The following is a 23,069-nucleotide window of genomic DNA, read 5'->3' as shown; positions in this document are numbered from 1 at the left end:
CATACCCAATCTCTCGGAAAAAATGGCACCACTGAGACAGCTAACTGAAAAGAGAATCGCATGGGAGTGGAATCATGAACATGAGAAAGATAAGATAAGATAAGATAAGATAAGATAAGATAACCTTTATTAGTCCCACACGTGGGAAATTTGTTAACCTTTATTAGTCCCACACGTGGGAAATTTGTTTTGTCACAGCAGGAAGTGGACAGTGCAAAAGTTATGAAGCAAAAATTAGAATAAAATAAAATAAGAATAAATACAGTACACAACTGTACAGAATAAAATAAAATACTATATACAGTAGAATAAAATAGAATAAAATATACAATAAGATAAAAATAGAATACAAATGCTATATACAACTGAGTAAAAATACAACGATGCCAGAAAAGATTATTGCACATTAGTGTTATTGCACATTTGTGGATGTGTGTGTTTGATCAGTTAAAGTCTTTGTTGTAGAGTCTGACAGCAGTGGGGAGGAAAGACCTGCGAAATCTCTCCGTCCCACACCGTGGGTGCCGCAGCCACTGAAGGAGCTGCTCAGTGCTGTCAGAGTCTCATGCATGGGGTGGGAGATGTTGTCCAACAGGGATGACAGCTTAGCCACCATTCTCCTGTCACTCACCACCTCCACTGGGTCCAGAGGGCATCCTAGAACAGAGCTGGCCCTTCGGATCAGCCTGTTCAGTCTCTTCCTGTCCCCAGCAGAGATGCTGCCGCCCCAGCAGACCACACCAAAAAAGATGGCTGAGGCCACCACAGAGTCATAGAAGGTCTTCAGGAGTGGGCCCTCCACTCCAAACGTGCAACTTCTCTCCGCAGCAGGTACAGCCTGCTCTGCCCTTTCCTGTAGAGGGCGTCTGAATTATGAGTCCAGTCCAGTTTGCTGTTCAGATGAACACCAAGGTACCTGTAGCTGTCCACAGCCTCAATGTCCATACCTTGGATGTTCAGTGGTTGCAGTGGAGGATGTTTGTGCCTGCGGAAGTCTACCACCAGCTCCTTGGTTTTACTGGCATTGATCTGGAGGTAGTTCAGCTGGCACCAGTCCACAAAGTCCTGAGTCAGTCCTCTGTACTCCTTGTCGTCCCCATCAGTGATGAGGCCGACTATAGCAGAGTCATCAGAGAACTTCTGCAGGAAGCACTGGGTGGAGTTGTGGGAGAAGTCTGCAGTGTAGATGGTGAAGAGGAACGGAGCCAGAACCGTTCCCTGTGGGGCCCCCGTACTGCAGACGACCCTGTCCGACACACAGCCCTGAGTCCTCACATACTGTGGTCGGTCGGTGAGGTAGTCCAAAATCCAGGTAGTGAGGTGATGGTCCACTCCAGAGTTCTCCAGCTTGTCCTTCAGAACCGAGGGAAGAATAGTGTTGAAGGCACTGGAGAAATCAAAGAACATGATTCTCACAGTGCTCCCAGCGGTCTCCAGGTGAGCGAGGGAACGATGTAGGAGGTGAATGACGGCATCATCCGCTCCAATGCCAGGCTGGTAGGCAAACTGAAGTGGGTCCAGTGATGAGCTCACAAGGCGCCGAAGCTGAGCCAGGACCAACCGCTCCAGGGTCTTCATCAGGTGGGATGTCAGAGCCACCGGCCTGTAGCTGTTGAGGTCCTTGGGGCGTGAAGTCTTTGGCACTGGTACAACACAGGAGGTTTTCCAGAGCTGTGGGACTCTTCCCAGCCTCAGGCTCAGGTTGAAGAGGTGCTCCATCACACCACACAGTTGGTCTGCGCAGGACCTGACGACCCTCGAGCTGATGCCATCTGGACCCGCTGCCTTCTTGGCTTTAATCCTCCTCAGTTCCCTCCTAGCCTGGGTGGTTGAGAGAGACAGGCTGGAGCCTTGTGTTGAGTGTGTATTGGATGCTGTATTGCATGGCGTGACTTGAAAGATCTGCTTACAAAAGAACCAGTTCTGAAGTTTTATGATCCAATGAGACCTATTAAGATCTCATCAGATGCATCACAGAGTGGGCTTGGAGCTGTTCTTCTGCAGAAGTATGCTGAGTGGCAGCCTGTTGCATATGCATCGCGATCCATGTCAGACGCAGAGACAAGATATGCACAGATTGAAAAAGAACTGCTCAGCATAACATACGTCTGTGAGAGATTTCACCAGTTTGTGTCCGGGCAGGCCATCAGTGTTGAAACTGACCACAAGCCACTGATAGCATTGTTCCAAAAACCACTGAATGACTGTCCGCTGAGAATCCAAAAAATGATGATCCGGCTGCAACGTTACACGCTTAACGTGATGTACACACCTGGCAAGCTGATGTACACAGCTGACATATTATCCAGAGCTGCTGATCCGAATGAGCCAGCAAATACCAAGATGGATGATGATGTAAGAGCATATGTGAGCATGGTCACAAGTGCACTTCCAGTTGCAGGAGGGAAGATGGAGCTCATAAGAACGGAGACAAGCAATGATGGAACGTTACAAGCACTGCTTAAAACCATCATAGATGGATGGCCCAGCTGTAAGCAATACTGCTCACCTGTTATTCAAGAGTATTGGAACTGCAGAGCAGAACTGTCTGTAGTGGATGATGTGGTGTTCAAGGGAAGTAAAATTGTCATCCCAAAGAGCCTGCGGGGAGAGATGCTCAAAAAGATATACGAAGGGCATCTAGGCATGGAAAAATGTAAAAGGAGAGCACGTGAGGTGATGTACTGGCCACGGATTAATCAGGATGTGACAAATGAAGTGTCGAACTGTTCAACATGTCTGACATATCAAGTAAGCAATCCTGCCGAGCCACTAAAGCCGCACCCAGTGCCAGACCGACCATATCAGAAAGTGGGGGCTGACCTCTTTGTGTCTGGAGGAAAGGACTATATTGTGGTCACAGACTACTACTCTTTGTATCCAGAAGTATGTAGACTGCAAATGACAACAGCAGAGGCTGTAATCACTTCTATGAAAGCCGTATTTGCACGACACGGTGTGCCAAGTGAAGTGTTCACAGACAATGGACCACAATTCTCCAATATTAGGTTTGGACAGTTTACCAAAGAATGGGATTTTGTTCACACAACATCAAGCCCGCATTACCCACAATCTAATGGACTAGTGGAAAAGTCCGTCCAAACAGTGAAGAGGCTGATGAGTAAGGCGAGAGACAGTGGTACTGACTTCTACCAAAGCCTGCTAGTATACCGCACAACGCCACTTGAGTGTGGTATGTCACCAGCACAGCTATTTATGGGACGACGCCTGAGATCAAACCTGCCCATTCAGGATAATCTGCTTAACACAAAAGAGGGACACAGCGTGAAGAAGTTCAAGGAGCAACAAAAAGCAAAGCAGAAGTTCTATTATGACAGAGGGACAAAAAACTTACCTGAACTGCATGCTGGGGATCAAGTGAGATTCAAAGACAAAAACAACACATGGGCACAGAAAGCAACTGTTCTAAAGAAAGATCAATCACGATCATACATCATTCAGACAGAATACGGCGCTATGCTGAGAAGAAATCGCCGAGATCTTCTTAAGGGACCAGTAGTAGTGGAGCAGAGGTTGGAGGCTGCTGAACAACCCCAACACACACATGAGACACTATCACCTGAAACACCTACACATACACAAGAACAAACACTGAGAAGATCTGTAAGACAAGTGAAGCCACCTATGAGACTGATTGAACAGATGTAATGTGTTGACATGTTGTTTGGAAGATGATGTCATAGTATCTATGCAAGTTGCACTATGTTTGGTTACTAGTGTTGAACGGACCATAATTGTTGAAAACTAGTTGTGTTGTTAACGTTACATTGATTAAGCCTGGTTTAACAAGTAAAAAACAAATAGAGACTGTTTATGTTTGTGAAAGTAGGTATGTTATTTTATTTTATTGTTAAAAAAAAAAAGGAAGATGTAATGATAACAGCAAATCCTTATTTGCCTAGTATCATGTTTTATGTTGGTAATACTCCTAGACTGTAGGGGGAGCTAGAGAGCTAGAGAGAGTTACCTCGGGGCAGACGGTGATGGCTGAGCTTTGTTTACATGTGAACCACAGTTCGATAAAATACCTTCTCTTCAAGTAATGGTGTCATTCTTGAGAACCCACAACAACATAAAGAAACAAGACAGGGGCGAGGGTACCTGGACCTGGGGTATAGAGTATGTTTCGGGAGTGTGATTGTGTGTACAGTATCCATTTCTGTTTGTCTCCACGTTGGATGAGTGCCGAGTATTTGTATATGTGTGCATGAGGGTGGGAATGCACGTTTGTGTCTGTGTGTGCCATTACAATAAATTTTAAAATATTGTTTTTAGTTTTTCAAAAAGTACACAAAATGAAATAAGAATTTCTGAACCAGTTCAGAGCCTTTAACAACTACAGTGAAACAAATAAAAACAATCAAGATCAAAAGAATAATTCACTCTTCATATTGTTTTTTTCAGATGATATAAAAAAATTTGTTAAACTAAGCGATTTCTGATTAAAGAGCTTATTCCAGTGTTAGTGGTTTAAGAAATGTGTTACCAGGAATCAACAACTTTCATATAGATATAATAAATATAATTAAATATAATTACTTAATACAAATCCTATTTTATAGAGACAGAAAGATTATACTTTTTATTTCATTTCACTGATAATTAGGGGAAATAAGGGATTTGCTATGAGTACATGACATAAACAAGAGCAGTCAAATATTGCATATAGTCATCGTACACAGCATGAATTCCAAACATACCATTTGATCCATTGATAAACAGCTAAAGTCAGATGATTTCCATAGAGAGGCACTTTGCATCAGCAGCACCATGCTCCAGTGCTCTGGGAGAGTTTATAGTCCTGAGAGTTGAACACTGGATGACTGACAGCTGTCCTTCATCACAACAGAAGCCACAGAAATCCTCCTCATCAAAAACATGACTTTGATCTGCGTCCTCATCTGGACTCTCCTCTGCTGCTGCTTCACAGGTAAAGTCCAGAGAATCAAACTCCTCTCCTCTATCAACATCTGTCCCTCTGAAATGAAGCCCACAAAACCATGAAGCTGCTTTATGTTTTTGTCTCTGTATCCTCAGAGTCCAGAGGACAGATCACAGTGACTCAGCCTGGAGCAGTGAGCTCTGCTGTGGGAGGATCTGTGAACATCAAGTGTAAAGTCAGTGAGGATGTTTATGGCTCCTACGCTTTAGCCTGGTACCAACAGAAAAATGGATATCCCCCTAAACTGCTCATTTATGCTGCTGACACTCTAGAATCAGGGATTCCAGCTCGTTTTACAGGCAGTGGATCAGACTCTGACTTCACTCTGACCATCAGTGGAGTCCAGGCTGAAGATGCAGCAGTTTATTACTGTCAGAGTTATCATGAGATCAACAGTCAGGAGGTGTTCACACAGTGAAAAACAGTCGTACAAAAACCTCCCTCAGTCAGACTGAACAGAAACTGAAGTGACTGCTGCAGCTGGAAGATACTGCAGAGACTGACACAGTTCACTGAGGACACACACACACACACACAGACACACACACACAGTCTAACCCTAAATGTTACTATGGGTTTGATTCAAAACATCAGACTTATGTCCATCCTGACGAGCTAGTACAGTAGAACATGTGATATACACAAAACAGTTGATACTGTGAGTCAGATCTGTGATTAAGAAACTCCCCTTTAAATATTCAAACTGGGAAGTAGTTATTAAATGAGAATATTTTAGTAAACTGCAGTACTGATATATGTATGTATGTAGATTGCTCAGCTACAGCTACATTCTTGGTCACAGAAATATTTCACATGATTTGATCTGAAAATTTACTTTAAAATTTAGTTCATCAAGTCTTTAACCTAACTTGACCTTTGTGACATAAATTATTCTGACATTTACACTTTTAAAACTACACTGATGTTCTGAAAGAGACATTTTTTAGTGTCTCCTATGTTGATAAAGAAAGTTTAGTTTTTCTTTGGGTTATTTTATCAATTCTGACTTTGATCTAATGACTTTGAAGAAAACCAGGACGGGTCTCATCATGGGTCACATGCAGGTTACAATAATCTGTCAGCATCTTTTTCTGCTTATGCGACACCCAACATGAAATATCATCACAAAGTTCAACATGATGCAGCTACAAACAACTCGGAAACTATTAATAGCAGAAAGCAGCTGGTGGTGATTATATTAATTGTTTTTTTAAGTTTCTGATGTGATACAGCACATGTGATTCTCTCAGTAAAAGTTACTGAAGGAGAGATTTTCAGTGTATGGAAGCATCACTGCTGAACCTGAAGGATGATTATCAGACAGAAGAGCAGCTGAATGGAAACACATGAAAACCACTATTTGAAGACCTCAGTTTTTATTTGAAGTATTAAAACCATCAACAGTGCCACAAGCATGAAAACATGAAAACTATCAAAGCAATACAGACACAGAGGGAGCAGACTGAGAGAAGCTGCAGACTAAAGCCAGTATCAGAGTCCCAGTGAGTCAGCTCAGGACTGGGAACACTGGTCTGTCATCAGAGTCTGTGAGAGTGGAGTGTGGGAGCCCTGGGTGGCCTCACAGGTCACAGAGCCCACCTTCTCCCACTGGTCTGCAGGGAGCCTCAGGGTGCTGCTCCAGCTGTAGTGGCCGTCATTCTGCAGCGCCCCGGGGCTCCTGCTCTCCTCTCCACTGCTGCTTCTTCCATCCACCTTCCAGGACAGCCTCCAGTCTGAGGGGAAGCCCTTGTTGGCCACACACATGACTGTAGCCTTCCCCTGCTGCAGCTCCTCACTAGAGGGCGCCAGCACGGTCAGGGAGGGGGGACTCGAACCACTGCAGAGAGAGAGAGAGATGTTAGAGAAACTGGGAGTTTGGGTGAAACTGCTCTCCAGTTGTTTCACTTCTCTCTCTGAGCTTGGTAACCATGGTAACAGACATGCTTCACTGCTGAACCATGGCAACAGACGAGTTTCAGTACCAAAGATAAAAATATTAAAGCGTTTCTTTGACTTCTGATGTTCTCGTGTGTGTTTGAATAATTTATTAGTTTTACAATTAGAAAACAAACAAAAACTAAAATTTCAAAATTTTGTCACAAACTTGTCATAAACAATTTAGTAAATAAAAAAGAAAAAAGCATAGACTTGTTTTTGCTCTATTTGGGAACAATAAAGATAACTGTACTTACTCACACTTTAAAATTGATAAAATGATCAAACCTCAGACAGCTCACTGTTAATGTGTCGTTAATAATGTTAAATCTGTAAGAACTATTAATTTTAAATGGATGTCACATTATTTGCAGCAAAAGGTTGAAGACAAAACTTTTATGGAAATGTAAAATATATAAATTTTTTCTACTTTTCTTCAAGAAAAAAACGTTTTAAAAGTTTAATTTCCAGTAAAAATAAAAGCACAAGACAATTTTAGTCTGAATTCAAAATTCACACTGATATTAGATTTTATATTTATGAGAAACATGAAGTATTTATGTAGAAGGGAATGAAATTAACCTTAATGATACAGGTTTGAGCTTCATAAATGAGTCAAATGTACTTACAGTTAACATTCAGTCTGGTTCCTCCACCAAAAGTCCACCACAGTGATACAAACTCATTGAGCCGCCGTACAAAAACCTCTGACTGTAGAGAGACACGGCTCTCTGACTCTGAAACAAACAAACTCAACAAAATAATTCACTGTTTGAATAATTTTATACAAATTAGAACTGAAACAAGAAACAGTGCAACATGTTTTTATAAGTTGCATTTTTAAAATTAGATTCACAGTTCAGATAATTTTATTAATTCCAAAATTTGTTTGCAGCTTTCCCACACTACCTGCTCACATGGTCAAACTCACACAGCCTACAGTCTTTAAACAATAATCACAAGCACTGTTGCAGGTCAAGGCAGAGATAAACAAGCAATGAGGTCAAGAAAAAAGTAAATAAATACATCAAAATGAACAAAAATGTTCAAAATAAATAAATAGAATATGAAGGGTAAATGTCTCAAAATGAACAATCACAGAAACATTCATCTAAATGACTCCTGTCAGCGTTCAGGAATCTAACAGCTGAGTGAATGAAGGATTTGAAGTTTGTGTTCGTTCTACACTGAGGTACAAGGTAACGGTGACCTGAGAACAACTTCCTGAACTCAGATGACAAAACACGTTCAGGATGGATAATAATGTTTTTTCCTTCTTCATTTTCAGAGTGAACACAAATCTCTCTGCCTGACCTCCGTGGTTTTGGAGCAGGTATTTATAAATAAAACACTGAACCAGCAGTTCAAGAAAAGACTTTCTATAAATGGATATTAAAAGTGTCATGGTCAGGGTGAGTTGGCTGTATTTTTCCATGATGCCTCTGTGCTTCCACCTCTGGGCGGAGCCATCGTCAGCACACCTGCCATGCTCACCTGATTGTGATCCAGGACAAGCGGCAGTATTTAAGACCAGCATCAATGTCTCTTCTTTGCTGGTCCGTCTGCTCAAAACATGTTAGTTACTGTCACTGGCTGGGTTTCTGACCCAGCGCTCTGAGTGTATTTTGTATTTGTCTTATGTTAGATTTGTGATTATAGTTCATGTGTTATTCCTATTTAACTTTTAGTTGAGGTTAAAGTTAGCCATTATTTATCACTGTCTCCTTGGTTTCTGTGTTTGGGTTCTTGTCTAGTTTATCATGTGTGCCAAGTCTGTTAAGCTGGTATTGTCTTGTCTATGTTTCCTGTTTTATTTTGTAAAGGTCCTGTGTTTCCCTTGGTCAGTGTGCTTAGTTTTACACCTCCCCAGTGTGTCATTATGTGCATTTGTGTCAGCTATTTCCTTTGTGTTTCCACTTCCCATGATCACCTCTTGTGTATTTAGTCTCTGTGTTTCCATTCGTTCCTCATCATGCCGTCTGTTTCCTCACCCTTCTTGTCACCTCAGGTCTTTCATGATGTGGTGCAGAACATGTTCATCTTTCTGGTTCTCATAGATATTTCAGAGCTTCTTTCATGATCCACTGCATCATGTTCATAGTAAATTGTAGTCATTTCAATTTTTCACCAGTATAGGTTTAAGTTTAGTTTTGTTCTTGCCTGGTTTTCTGTTCCTGAGTCTCAGACAAATACAGGCTCGCTTTTTGTTGGAATTCTTCTGTCTCCTCGTCTGTGTCCACACCTGGGTCCTCCACACACACGCCACACGATCTGCCCCCCGCAGGAAGTGACAGTTACAGGCCACCTTTGCATCTCGTGCTGTGTTTAACTTTCCTTGTTCTCCTTGTGCTCTCAGTAGCTTCTCAGATCCATCAGTCACATTATCAGCAGTTTGCATACCTACCTTTACGCTGGTCATGCTCATGCTGCTTCATGTTCACGGACTCATGTTTCATCACCTGTCTGCTCTCCTGCCTTCAACTGTTCTGGATTTGGGTCCACATCCACGTGCTGGCCTCCAGGTTCCTTTGTATAAAGTTAAACTAAACTTTTTTTATTAACATTAAAAGAGTTCAACCTTCTTCACAATTATTTATTCTCTCTTATCCCTGTTTTACGATGGACTCTGTTCACATTGAACTTGAGCTGACGTTCAAAGATTGTGCTGAGTTACAAATATCTTGGTACAATCTGGACGTCCAGTCCATGAATAACATTGACTTCCTTCTCAGTGTTACAGCTTCTGAAAGCATTTAGGTTCAAATATTTATCATTAGATCATTTCACAAATCACTTCACAAAAGAGGACGGTGTCATCAGAAAACCTGATTACAAATCTGTTCTCATAAGTCCTGCAGCTGTTGGTGTACATAACTGTAAACCTCCGTCACGACTCGTGAGGCACATTGTGCTTGAGGAGAGCTTCTCGAGCTTGCTGCACCACCCCTCCCCTGCAGCAGAGCCAAAGACCACACCTCCACCATAATAATGAAATAAGTGATAACAGAACACAGCCATGAGGTGAAGCAGAGCTCAACACAATCCTACATTTGTCCGTTAAGGAGAACCTGTTGACCCTTTCACTAAGAAAGTTTAAGTTTTGATAGGAAGTTTAAAATGAGAGGCAAGTCTCTCCATCAGAATATGAGGCTGAATCTACCTTTTGAGCCCCAACACCACTGGTACTGGGGGCAAAGGGGGGTGATTCTGTTACATTAGCTGTAACACGAGGTTGGCTATGTACATACCAGCATGTGTGGTATCCACTGAAACCTCAGAATCTCAGCTAAAAGCTCATATAAACCATTTCTATAACCACCAAACACAGTGAAAACAACAAACAATTAAAAGAGCAGTTATATCATTTTGCAAAGTTTGCATAAACACAAGTTGAACCCCATTTTCACTCCTCAGCATCTAACAGGAAAATGAAACATTTTCCAAAAGCACAGATCTCACAGATTCTTCATGCTCTGATCAAAATTCACTGAACCAGCTGCAAAATATCACAAATGTGTCAAAAAAGTCGAATATGATAATCAAGACTTATGCATGCCATTTCTCTGTAGCTCATTTCAAAATATTCTTGAAACAAGCGTCTTTAGGCATCTAAATAAAGTTAAATCATTTCTGCTGTTCAATAACTAAGAAATTTCAACTCACAGATGGTACCAAAATGTGCCAATTGGCAAAACGCCTGACTATGAGTTTATACAACCCACTGTAACATTTCTGTGTTTCACTTCAGCAGCACCAGTCTTTGCACAGATGATGTTCAAATGTTAATCACTGGTTTTCTGGAGTTTATTGTATTGTGAAGCATATTTAGAAAATGGTTATATGCAATCAAATCCAAAAATAAATCGGGCGAGGAAAAAAAATCGACGTACTTTTTCTGTGTTCCCGCCTCAGTAACTTTGATACAGTAACACCTGCTGTAATATTTACACCTTTGATGAAATCTCACAAGTGTCGGCTTTATTTGATACCAAGATTGTCTACACAGAGTTTGTAATTGCAGAGAAATATTCTGTTTATTTTGGACATGTCATTTTCAAACAGGAACCTCAGAAAGACCCTGTTGTCTCCCTTCGAGCCTCCTTCTCCTCTTACCTCCCTCATTATCAGCTCCTTTTCCTGGAATGACAGAGACAAAAACACCTGCCTGCCCAGCCTTGATTATTTAATATTATCCTGATACTGATTCTATTTATCTAGTTCGGGATATTCTGTTTGGACTCCCTTTGGCCCAGAAAATATCCTTCTAACCGTTTTCTAGTGTGATGTGTAAGCATGCAGCAAAAAAGTGACCCTCTGCTCTTCTACGTCAGTTCTCAATATTTCAGTCCAGACATAGTGCTGGACGAAGCCTTTGACCCTCAAAACACAGAATGCCAACTCGTAAAAAGGACACATGCGATGTGAATATAAAAATAAAAGTGGAAAATGTTAAACTTCTTTAAAGAGCTTTAAAATGGTATGAAAAAAATAATGTTGTAGGAAAATTAAGTGGGTTTAAATAACAGACATTCAGAAAGGAACAATTTCAACACAAATAAGTCTAATGTCTTGACAGTACATTATCCTTTAACTCTCACATCAATAATATCACTCGCTCAGCATATTTCCAGCTCTGTAACATCAACTGCCTCCGCCCCTTCCTCACTCCACATGCCACTGCTATTCTCGTCCATAGTCTCGTTACCTCTCGGATTGACTACTGTAACTCACTCTTATTTGGCCTTACACAAAAATCCATCAACAAGCTTCAACGTGTCCAGAACTCTGCTGCCTGTATTATTACTAGGACTCCCTCTACTCACCACATCACCCCTATCCTGAAGCAGCTTCACTGGCTCCCGGTTCAACTCCGCATTAATTTAAAATACTCCTTTACACATTTAAGGCTATTCATTCTCTCTCCCCACCATATCTCTCTGATTTGGTACAGATGTCCATCCCATCCTGGTGCCTCAGATCCTCCTCTTCTCTTCTTCTTTCTGTTCCTTCATTTCGTCTTATTACCATGGGGGGCGGGGCTTTTAGTTGCTCTGCCCCTCGACTTTGGAATTCCTCACCCCCTGACCTCAGAAACATCAGTTCTTTCCCCCTTTTAAAGTCCACCCTCAAAACCCACCTGTTCAAGATAGCCTACTCTGTATAACTACTCCATGCTCTTACTTTGTTTTATTATTGTGTTCATTTCCTGCTTTTATGCTTGTCTTATTTGTTCTGTAAAGTGTCCTTGGGTGTTTTGAAAGGCGCTTTTAAGTAAAATGTATTATTATTATTATTATTATTAATAATAATAATAATAATAATAATTGGACACTGTTGGTCAATATTATCATGAAGTGATTGATCCAATGATAGAAATCATCAGATTGATCCAAGTCTCTGTGTGAGTCAGATCATTGATCTGCAGGTCCTCAGTCATCCAGATCATGGTAGTGTAAGGAGCTTGAAAAGAAAACAGCTGGACTTCTTTAAGTTTCTTCCAGATGTTTCACCTCTCATCCAAGAAGCTTCTTCAGTTAAAATTGTCTTTGTTAGAAATGTGTCTAAAATGTTTTCTCTGTTATAGCGTTTCACATTTTTCACTGGTGGAAATCAAATTTATGTTCTTCCACAAGATGCCATGAATTATTTAATCAATCAGGAATCACTGAGAGGGAAACAGTATGTTATGTTGAAGACAGCTGTCCTTCATATTATTGCTACATTAAGGAAGAGCATCCTGCTGTACAAACCAACCTGAGGAAGGATCTAGAGATGTGCAGAATGGAAGTGCTGTCAGAGAGCTGACCGATGGAATCAGAATCTATTTATAGAACGAATGTTTACTGTCTGAAAACAGTAAAAGAAAACAATAAGAGAGACAGATCTATATGCTATTATGTTCCTCACATTTTTATCTGACCAAAAATAACAATATCGAGAGTTTTTACAGAATACAAGAAAATAGTTGGACATTAAGTTTGTACGTCAGCTTTGTAGACCACAATTACCTCCACCTAATATAATATAAACTAACATACAGATGAAGACACTGATCAGCAATTTGGATTGAACTGAATATTTGTATTTCTCAAATTTTTTTTGCTTTTGATTTGTTTTTATACAAATAAAAACAACATCATAAAATGTGTGAGTCGGTCAGATCATTTCCATAGAGAGTCACTTTGCATCAGCAGCACCATGCTCCAGTGCTCTGGGAGAGTTTATAGTCCTGAGAGTTGAACACTGGATGACTGACAGCTGTCCTTCATCACAACAGAAGCCACAGAAATCCTCCTCATCAAAAACATGACTTTGATCTGCGTCCTCATCTGGACTCTCCTCTGCTGCTGCTTCACAGGTAAAGTCCAGAGAATCAAACTCCTCTCCTCTATCAACATCTGTCCCTCTGAAATGAAGCCCACAAAACCATGAAGCTGCTTTATGTTTTTGTCTCTGTATCCTCAGAGTCCAGAGGACAGATCACAGTGACTCAGCCTGGAGCAGTGAGCTCTGCTGTGGGAGGAACTGTGAGCATCAAGTGTAGCACCAGTCAGAATGTTTATGTTTGGAGCAACTACCACTATTTAGCCTGGTACCAACAGAAAGATGGAGGAGTTCCTAAACTGCTCGTTTATGTTGCTAGCACTCGAGAATCAGGGATTCCAGCTCGTTTTACAGGCAGTGGATCAAACTCTGACTTCACTCTGACCATCAGTGGAGTCCAGGCTGAAGATGCAGCAGTTTATTACTGTCAGAGTTTTCACTATCCTAACAGTCAGCATGTGTTCACACAGTGAAAAACAGTCGTACAAAAACCTCCCTCAGTCAGACTGAACAGAAACTGCAGTAACTTTCAGCTGCAGCAGAGACTGACACAGTTCAGTGAGCACACACAAACACACACACACACACACACACACACACTGCGGTGAAACTAAAACATGTTTAAAATCAGTGATTGGAGGAAATTTCTCTGCATCAGTTTTTCAGCATCCATCTCTGTCCCATCATGATCCCACATTTTATCTCATTTCCAAAAATATCAACACGAACTGAGCTGTGACACCTAATGAGAAAATGTTCAGCCATCATGTCTTCACCTGAACTTCACACACGTTTCAGCTACTCACACTTAAAAATGACAAACATGAAGACAAAGATCAGCATCAGAATCCTTCACAGTCAGCAATAGAAAAACATAAGACGACGCTCAAAATGTCCTTTTATAATATTTATATTTATGGAAAAGAAAATCTCAGTGTCAACCAGAATCATAAAGAAGCTAAAGTTTCCTCCTGTATGTTTAATAATTATTGAACATATTGTTTACTGTCTAAACTTCTAAACCTTATACACGGACACACAGAGATACAAACATAGATACAACCTCATATTACACCCTTTAAACACTATTATTGAACCTTTAAACAGTCAGTGCAAAGAACCTCATTAATATTGATCAATATGAAGGTTATGATCCAGTTTATTTTCAGCTGCATTGTCCCCTTGCAATGACGGCTCATCGCTCGTGCTGCATTACAATGTAGATTCGACCAGTCGGCCCCAATACAGGAAGTCTGGCTTGAGGAGACTCACCCAGCTCTAAATGCTGGTCCTCTGAATGTCCACCCTGCTTCCACTGAAGGCGTGAACATACAGAGAGATGTTCTCTACCCATCACAGGAAACTAGAGGCAGAACTACTTATTCCGTCTGCATGAGGTTTTTATATATGTTCTTCTTCTCTCTCCTCTCCTTCATGTCCACATCATAGGACATTACATCACCCTATTTTAGGCCACGCCCTGCTGCTCTCTCTATGACCTTTCACATACATGATTTCAAGCAAAGTTCAGTCATTCATTACAACCTTTTGAATAGAAAATGATGCAGGTTTATTTCAGGCAGTGTTTTTGATATTTATTCTGCCCTCACACTTAACTAGCCAGTTAGATTACCATCATCTCACAAAGAAAAACCACAGCGTTGTTCCTTTCTGGTAGATTGTTTTTTCATTGGATGCATAGCATGGCTTTTGATGAAAGAATGAATGGTAAAACTCTAAACAAGACACAAAATATCATGTGTCAGCTGACATGTGTAAACATTTTACAGTTCGAAAATATTATGACCTATAAACATCATAGGCTATACTTGTTACCATGCAAAGTGAAGCAGAACTAAATAAGATTACAAGCTAACGTTAGTGGCTAGCTAACCTTAACTAGAGTCTAGTCTAATCGCTGTGTCCCAAAACCTAGGCCGCATCCTTCGGAGGACCCGGCCTTTTGGGTCTACGTGGACCGGGTCCTTCGAAGACCGAGAAGGCCAGAAGTGCGAGACTGTGAAATGGGACGGTCTAGCCTTCAGGTCTGCGTCACCGCTGTCTCAGTGGATTTTAATGAACTCAACTGTCTGTTCCTTGCTATCTAAAATATATCAGGACACTGGAGTAAATTCTCGACCATCTCACACTTCTGTTTAATCAGTTTTCTGTTTGACGTTTATTCAGCTGTGTGAAAACCCCGGAGGATTAATAAAGTTTTATTTAATCTAATCTAATAACTTTAATCTCAGCCAAACTGATTTACTCACAAACAAATAAAACACTGAAAAAAGTCAAACAATAACATTTTTAGGTTATCTAAGTGACTTATATATCATGTTTAACCTGAGTAGCGAAAGACCACGGGGGTTAGAAAACAATGTGCTGGGGATCCACTGCTCTCTCTGACTCGAGTGACCATTGAACCCCCGGTCAGCTATCGAGCTGGTGGGTAACAGACATCTCTGAGCAGATATTTGAAGTTTACACAGCTACATTCTTGCCTGAAAATATCTTAAATGTTTATTTTGTGACCCAGAAAGCGTAATAAGAGTAATATTAAAACTAAGTAGACGCATTCCGTGTTGAGCAGCCTTCAAATTGAAACAGCCTTCGTCGCCTGGCTGTGATGTAATCGGTCTACAAATGTGGCCTTGGAAAGATGCGGCCTAGGTTTTGGGACACAGCTAATGTCTGACCTCGGTAGTAATGAAGGTGTTTGAGAGGCTGCTGAAGAACATCATCTCCTCCTCCATCCCAGACACCACAGATCCGCTCCAGTTCGCCTACCGACCCAACAGATCCACTGAGGACGCCATCGCCTACGTCCTGCACACCACCCTCAGCCACGTGGATAAGAAACAGGGTAACTATGTGAGAATGCTGTTTGTTGATTACAGTTCAGCGTTTAACACAATAGTGCCCAGCAGACTGTTCACAAAGCTGAGGGATCTGGGACTCAACAGCCGTCTGTGTGCGTGGGTGTTGGACTTCCTCACTGGCAGAACTCAGGTGGTGAGGGTGGGTAGGTGTGTCTCTAACAGCATCACCATCAACACAGGAGCACCACAGGGATGTGTCCTCTCGCCACTGCTCTACTCCCTCTACACTTCAGATGGTGTAGAGGGATGGTGTTGCAGCCATGGCCACCCACGGCTGCAACACCATTGTGAAGTTTGCGGACGACACAGTGGTGTTGGGCGCCATCTCCAACAACGATGAGGCGGCCTACATGGACGAAGTGAAGAATCTGGCATCATGGTGCCAGGACAACCACCTCCAGCTGAACGTCGGCAAGACCAAGGAGCTGGTGGTGGACTTCAGAAGGAGTCAGCACAGAGACTACAAGCCTATTATCATTAATGAAGCTCCAGTGGAGAGGGTGCGGTCCTTTAAGTATCTTGGCGTCCACATCTCCTCAGACCTGACATGGGCTGCCCACATTCAGGTCCAGACCAAAAAGGCTAGGCAGCGCCTGTACCACCTACGACAACTGAGGAAGTTCAGGGTCTCTCCAAAGATCCTCAGGATCTTCTATACAGGCGCTGTGGAGAGCATCCTCACACAGAACATGACATCGTGGTTTGGAAACAGCTGTGTGAAGGACCAAAAAGCTCTCCAGAGAGTGATCCGTACAGCAGAACGCTGCTGCAGGATTGCTCTCCCCCCGCTTCAGGACACCTACACCAGGAGATGCCGGACTAGAGCAACGCAGATACTGAAGGACCCTTCCCATCCTGGCAACAAACTGTTCCAACTTCTACAATCTGGTAGAAGGTTCCGCATCATCCGGGCAAGGACAGAGAGACTCAAGAGGAGCTTCTATCCCCAAGCCATCCGGGCCCTAAACACACCCGCCCTCTCACATCATCTATAATTGACTGAGACAGGACTCTCTTCCAGACACTCTAAACCCACCGGCACAATGTACATTTCAAATCCCTTTAACTTTAAATATGTTTATATTGTCTATTCTGTAAAATAGTCAGATGTCTATTTTTATTAATGTACAGAATTCACCTGCTTGCTGCTACTACTGCACATGTATATACTATATATATATATATAATGTTCTTCCTCTACCCCCCCCCCCCCCCCCTTTTTTTTTTACACATGTCGAAGAGCGTGTCAGGATACATTTCACTGTGTGTTATACTTGTATAACTATGCATGTGACAAATAAAGAACCTTGAACCTTGAATAAAGCGCACCTTTGGGTGAACTCACTTGTATAAATTATCACAAGCAACTAACAGCAGTTAGTGCCAAACACACACTGGTGAAATACAACATTACTATCAACTTACAGACTGTGCTGGCTTAAGAGGCAGCAAAGGCAGGCACAGGAGTAGATAGCTGTCCTTCTCCCTGTTAGACAGGAAGCAGCGAGAGGCACCATTTCCGGTAGGATGTCAAAATAAAACGGACAGTTTAAAAAAATGTCCCCAAAATATACAAAGACCGTATGAACCCACATAACACCATATAATATCTGAGGTGACTCTGGAGGAGCCAGAACAGCATCCTCACATTTATTAATGAGACCCTAGAATGTGTTGTTTTTATCATCAAGCATGAACTTGTTTTGTATCCTCAAGAGTCCAGAATGATTGAAAGATTCTTAAAGAAACATGAAGAGCTTCAGAACACTCACATTGCTGTACACACATGTTAATATATAAACTTCAGACAAAGAAACGTGAGAAAAAGCAGCAGACAGTTGCCTTGTCTTTGTCCTGGTAGGATTTTATGTGGTTTTATGTGATGACTTCTCCATTCTTCCCCCTAAATGTAGGCAGGACTATACAGCATGACAGATATGGGAACACTTACAGAAACATTTTTCTCTGAGATCATTTAAAGTCTGGATCATACATGAGACTGAAGGAATTACAGGAAACAAGTACTACAGTTACTCACTGCTATAAAATATATTTCATGTAAATTTCAATTATGTTCAGAATAAATCTGAAGCAATAACTGACTGAATAATAATACGAGAGAGTTTATATATTTACAAATACACAGTTTTATTAAATAAAGCAAATTTAATGAACCCAAAGAACAACTAATGTGGTACAAATTTCAACATGAATCATATGAGGATGTAGTCTTGTAATCTTGTTTACAGATAAAATTCAGTTTGACATTAATGTGGAGAAAACAGCTGATGTGAGAGAGTCTCCATGGTATAAGAGGAATGAAGGGATGGAAATTATTTTCCCAAACATATTCCCTCATTTGATGTGACAGGGAGCTCCTTCTAATACATTTGTATAGAAAATGAAGAGAGACCAAAAAAATGAGGATATAAATATGTAATTAGTAGGGGTGCAACAATACACAAAATTCACGGTTCGGTTCGGTTCGATACTTTGGTGTCACGGTTTGATATTTTTTCGATACAAAAAAATGTTCATGTCTTTTTAATTTGTCATTTATTAAAATTATAAATATATATTTTACCTCAAAAGTACAGTTTTTAAATGTAATGTTGCTGAAACAACAAAATAATAAAAAAAAATAAATCTATCTGATTGAGAAATCACTCATCTTTGGAAAAGAGAGTTTATTACAGAGAAATGGCTCTTTCCAAAATAAAAGCTATACTATACGCTTCTTCTGGGCTATATTCTCAGCAGCATATTAAACATATCAGGTTCTCATAAGGAGAATCATGTGCTAACGGCTGTCTAAATGACTCGGGTAAAGTTTGTAGCATGCGTGCTTGTTGTTTTTGTCTGCTTCCACTTGTCTTTGCATTAGGATGATGTCGGCGTAAATGTGCAGTCATATTCATTGTGTTCCCACTAGTGCTGTCAGCGTTAATCTCATTAAAATGACATTAACGCCATAACGCCGCAAATCTCCGTTAACGAGCTACCGCGGATCGTCCCGTGTGTAGGGCTGGACAGCGTCAACAAGTCAACGAGCTAACTGCGCTAACGCACTAGTTCCCACCATTGCGTGGCACATCCGACGTACTGTTTTACTTTTGTCCATGACGCGCTTACCATCAGGGTCATACTTCACATGAAAACCAAAATAGTTTCAAACGCCAGATCTGAATGCGGGTGGGAGAGGTTCAGTTTCGGGTAGCGTTGAGGCAGTTGCCATGTTGCAACGAGCTTAGCTTCTGTCTCGCTAGCTTGCTCAGTGGATCTGCGCTCGACAGTGCAGCCTAGGCGGAGTAGTCGAACACAGATCCACTGAGCTCTCAACACAGACAGCATCGTCAGAAGAAAAGTTGATAAAATAAATTACAGTTTTGTATTGTTCGATACACATGCGTACCGAACCGAAAGCACTGTATCGAACGGTTCATTACCGATACAAGTATTGTTGCACCCCTAGTAATTAGGGGATAGTGATGACTTCTTAGAGCAACTTTAATACATTTTCAGTGACCCTTCACTCTAAGAGGACAAGTGGTACCAAGTCAATGATTGATCCACTGAAACCATCAGCTCCACCCAACTCCCTGTTGGAGTCAGATCATTTCCATAGAGAGGCACTTTGCATCAGCAGCACCATGCTCCAGTGCTCTGGGAGAGTTTATAGTCCTGAGAGTTGAACACTGGATGACTGACAGCTGTCCTTCATCACAACAGAAGCCACAGAAATCCTCCTCATCAAAAACATGACTTTGATCTGCGTCCTCATCTGGACTCTCCTCTGCTGCTGCTTCACAGGTAAAGTCCAGAGAATCAAACTCCTCTCCTCTATCAACATCTGTCCCTCTGAAATGAAGCCCACAAAACCATGAAGCTGCTTTATGTTTTTGTCTCTGTATCCTCAGAATCTAAACCTCGGGTCCCAGTGACTCAGCCTGGAGCAGTGAGCTCTGCTGTGGGAGGAACTGTGAATATTAAATGTACAACTGGACAAAATGTTTATAACAACAACTATTTAGCCTGGTACCAACAGAAAGATGGAGGAGTTCCTAAACTGCTCATTTATAAGTCTAGCACTCGAGCATCTGGAATTCCAGATCGTTTTACAGGCAGTGGATCGAACAAAGATTTCACTCTGACCATCAGTCAGGTTCAGGCTGAAGATGCAGCAGTTTATTACTGTAAAGGTGAATTCCTTGCAAGCACTTGGGAGCTCTTCACACAGTGAAAAACCGTCGTACAAAAACCTCCCTCAGTCAGACTGAACAGAAACTGCAGTAACTTCCAGCTGCAGCAGAGACTGACACAGTTCAATGATCAAACACACAATTCATGAAGGGACTGAAATTTTTTATCATATCACTCAAAAATCTAAAGTTCACTGTTAAATGATTATTATGGTGGAAACTTCTTTCTACCTACTCAAAACTCAGGAAATCTCGAACTAACACAGTTGTTGCTGTGAATCTTTGAGTAGTTAGAAGATGCTTGTTCATGAACTTTGACCTCAGCTTCATAATGAATCACAGACACACTGTCTTTAAATAAAAGAAACAAATCTCAATCCTCAGTCACCCTGAAGCTCAACGATTTCTAAAGATTATTAAAATGATTAGTTTTAAGAAAACAAACACTGCTCTCAGTCAGTTCAGTGTCATCGTGGTTCTCCAGGTGTAAATAAATTAAATTTTAATGGAAGAATAAATAATTGTATGTCAGATATCGAATCAGTTTAAAATAAAATATATACAGTTTTACATTCAGCTCTTATGAGTCCAATTTTTTTCTGCTCTTTGTTGTCTTCATGGTCAGACAACAAACATTTGAAAATCAGGAAATCAGTGGGGTGAGGTAGACTAAACACAGGGAGACTTCGTGGGGGACACTAGAACACGAGAGGAGCACAGGTGACTGACGGAGCTGCAGCAGTGAGTCACTAGAAAACGGGAAGAAAACGGGATTAGTGGTGGAGACAAAGTCTGGGAATTTGGACTGTGATTGAGAGAGAGAGGTAGCTTACTTGCATTGGAGGCTTTTCTCAGGCTATGGGAGGGAATTGCGCACCGAGTGAGCGGCAGAGTAGCTGGCTGAGGAGTGAGTTTGTGCAGTCTGAGGTTAAGAACTTTCAGAGCTGATGGAGGGCAGGCAGCTGAGGTGAAGGGAATCCAAAATTCAGACGGTGAGGTTTGGTGGTTGAAGACGTTTCCGGCTCGAGGCTGCAGACTACTGTTGGGGTGAGCAGTCAAACCAGGACTATGAACACAAAGAGATGAGGTAAGGCAAAAAAGACATTAACCCTAAGGAGCCACTTAAGGTATGCGGTTTGTTACCACCATAGGTAGCTGTAGCTGTCATGGTCCGGGTGAGTGGCATGTCTGTCTGCTGTGCTTCCGGCCTCCACCCCTGGGCGGAGACCTTCATTCCCTGTGGAAGCCACACCTGAGGCTGATGATAGTAGCAGTACTTAGGACCAGCGATCACATCCACTCTTCGCCTGAAAGTCTGCTAATCACCCTTAGTGTTTGGCCTCTTAAGTTTCTTACTTTAGCTAGTATATGTACTGACTCTGTCTCCAGTTAAATCCATGGACCACGGATCGCAGCCTTCCCACAACTTACTCAGTCAGATCACTGGTCATTCCTGCCATTAACTCCACTGTCACTCAGGTACCAGTTGTCTCCACTCTGTCTCATCTGCCTGCCTCCCTGCCACACTGTTGGGATTACGCCCAACATCCAGTCTGGTTCCTCCACCGAACGTGTACCACAGTGATACAAACTCATTGAGCCGCCGTACAAAAACCTCTGACTGTAGAGAGTCACGGCTCTCTGACTCTGAAACAAAAAACTCAGCAAAATAATTCACTGTTTGTATCATTTTTTCAGTTGATGTGAAAACTGAAAATATTACTTTGCATCACATTTAAATAATAAATAATTTATTTGGAATGTAAAACTTTTGACTTTGATGTCTTTTGATTTTTTCTGATATCAAAATCTCAGAATAACACAAGGAAATTTAAATGTTAATTAAAATGCATCAGTGTAAATGAAGACTTTGTTGATTCCCTAAATTTTTAGAGACTATATTCATAAATATAGATAAATCAGATATATTTGTGTTTGATCCTCTGATAAACTGGCTGATCCACTCCATACAAAGATGCATATATATTGACAAAGGACACAAACATACAATGGTATTGAGCCAGCACTGAACAGCAAGACTAAGACTGTGAACTCTGCTGGAGGGATGAAGGCCATTCTCCAAAAACATGTAGAGACCTCTGTCTAACACATCGCTCCAAAATCTCCCAGAGATGTTCAACTGTAGAAAACACGAGAATCACATCATTTTTATTCTCATTCAAACATTCATTGGTCTCTAGTGCTTCCTGTCATCCTGGAAGAGATCACTCAGCTCAAGACTGAACTGTTTAATGACATTAGTGATCACTGGGAACAAATCGTGTTATCTTAATATTAAAAGAAACATCATATGTACGTCTTTATCAGGACAGGGATTTACGTCAGTGTGTGGGACTGTAGCCTCAGGCTTATGTTGTACTCTTTTTAGTAATGACCCTGACACTAACCATCCTGTCTGATTGGCCAACAGGTCAAACAACCCAGTGTGTCACAGTTTCTGTGTTTCTGACTTCATCTTTGCACTGAAACAGACAATAACAGACATCTTTGTATTTGTTATACAGTCTCTCAGCTGGACTAAATAATAAAAATCAACATATCTGCATGATAAACATTTACCCAAACCTAATCTAAAATTTTACTGCAAATGTAAAGACCGTGATGACTGAAGAAAACCCAATGCTATGGTAATAAAAGGAGACATGCATTGGGCTACATAGTAAATGTATATTAAAAGCAAAAACTGAACAAATACAATAAGACTAATTGTTTCAGTTCAATAGCAATTGACAAAACATTGTGGAG

The 23,069-nt window shown here is 41.3% G+C and overlaps 1 protein-coding gene across 1 annotated transcript; it reads right to left on the bottom strand.

Moving 5' to 3' along the window:
* Positions 1–6,475: 6,475 nt before the first annotated feature.
* On the bottom strand, positions 6,476–21,899 carry LOC134619859 (immunoglobulin kappa light chain-like). The gene is made up of 3 exons (XM_063465673.2): positions 21,748–21,899; positions 21,181–21,369; positions 6,476–6,800 (listed from the first exon to the last, which is right to left on the bottom strand). Exons 1-3 carry the CDS (start codon positions 21,897–21,899, stop codon positions 6,476–6,478), a joined length of 666 nt encoding a protein of 221 aa, XP_063321743.1.
* Positions 21,900–23,069: the final 1,170 nt, after the last annotated feature.

Source organism: Pelmatolapia mariae, linkage group LG22 (assembly GCF_036321145.2).
Source record: "Pelmatolapia mariae isolate MD_Pm_ZW linkage group LG22, Pm_UMD_F_2, whole genome shotgun sequence".
NCBI lineage: Eukaryota > Metazoa > Chordata > Actinopteri > Cichliformes > Cichlidae > Pelmatolapia > Pelmatolapia mariae.
Note: the sequence above shows the minus strand (reverse complement) of the source record. Positions and strands in the feature narration are given on the sequence as shown.

Excerpts from the sequence above, each read along its gene's own strand:
- LOC134619859 (XM_063465673.2), bottom strand. The coding sequence starts at position 21,899 with ATGAGTTTGTATCACTGTGGTACACGTTCGGTGGAGGAACCAGACTGG. Across the intron at positions 21,370-21,747 it reads GTTAATGGCAGGAATGACCA|TCCTGGTTTGACTGCTCACC; the intron begins GTGATCTGACTG and ends TTGTGTTCATAG. Across the intron at positions 6,801-21,180 it reads GCTACTCTGCCGCTCACTCG|TGGTTCGAGTCCCCCCTCCC; the intron begins GTGCGCAATTCC and ends CTCTCTCTGCAG.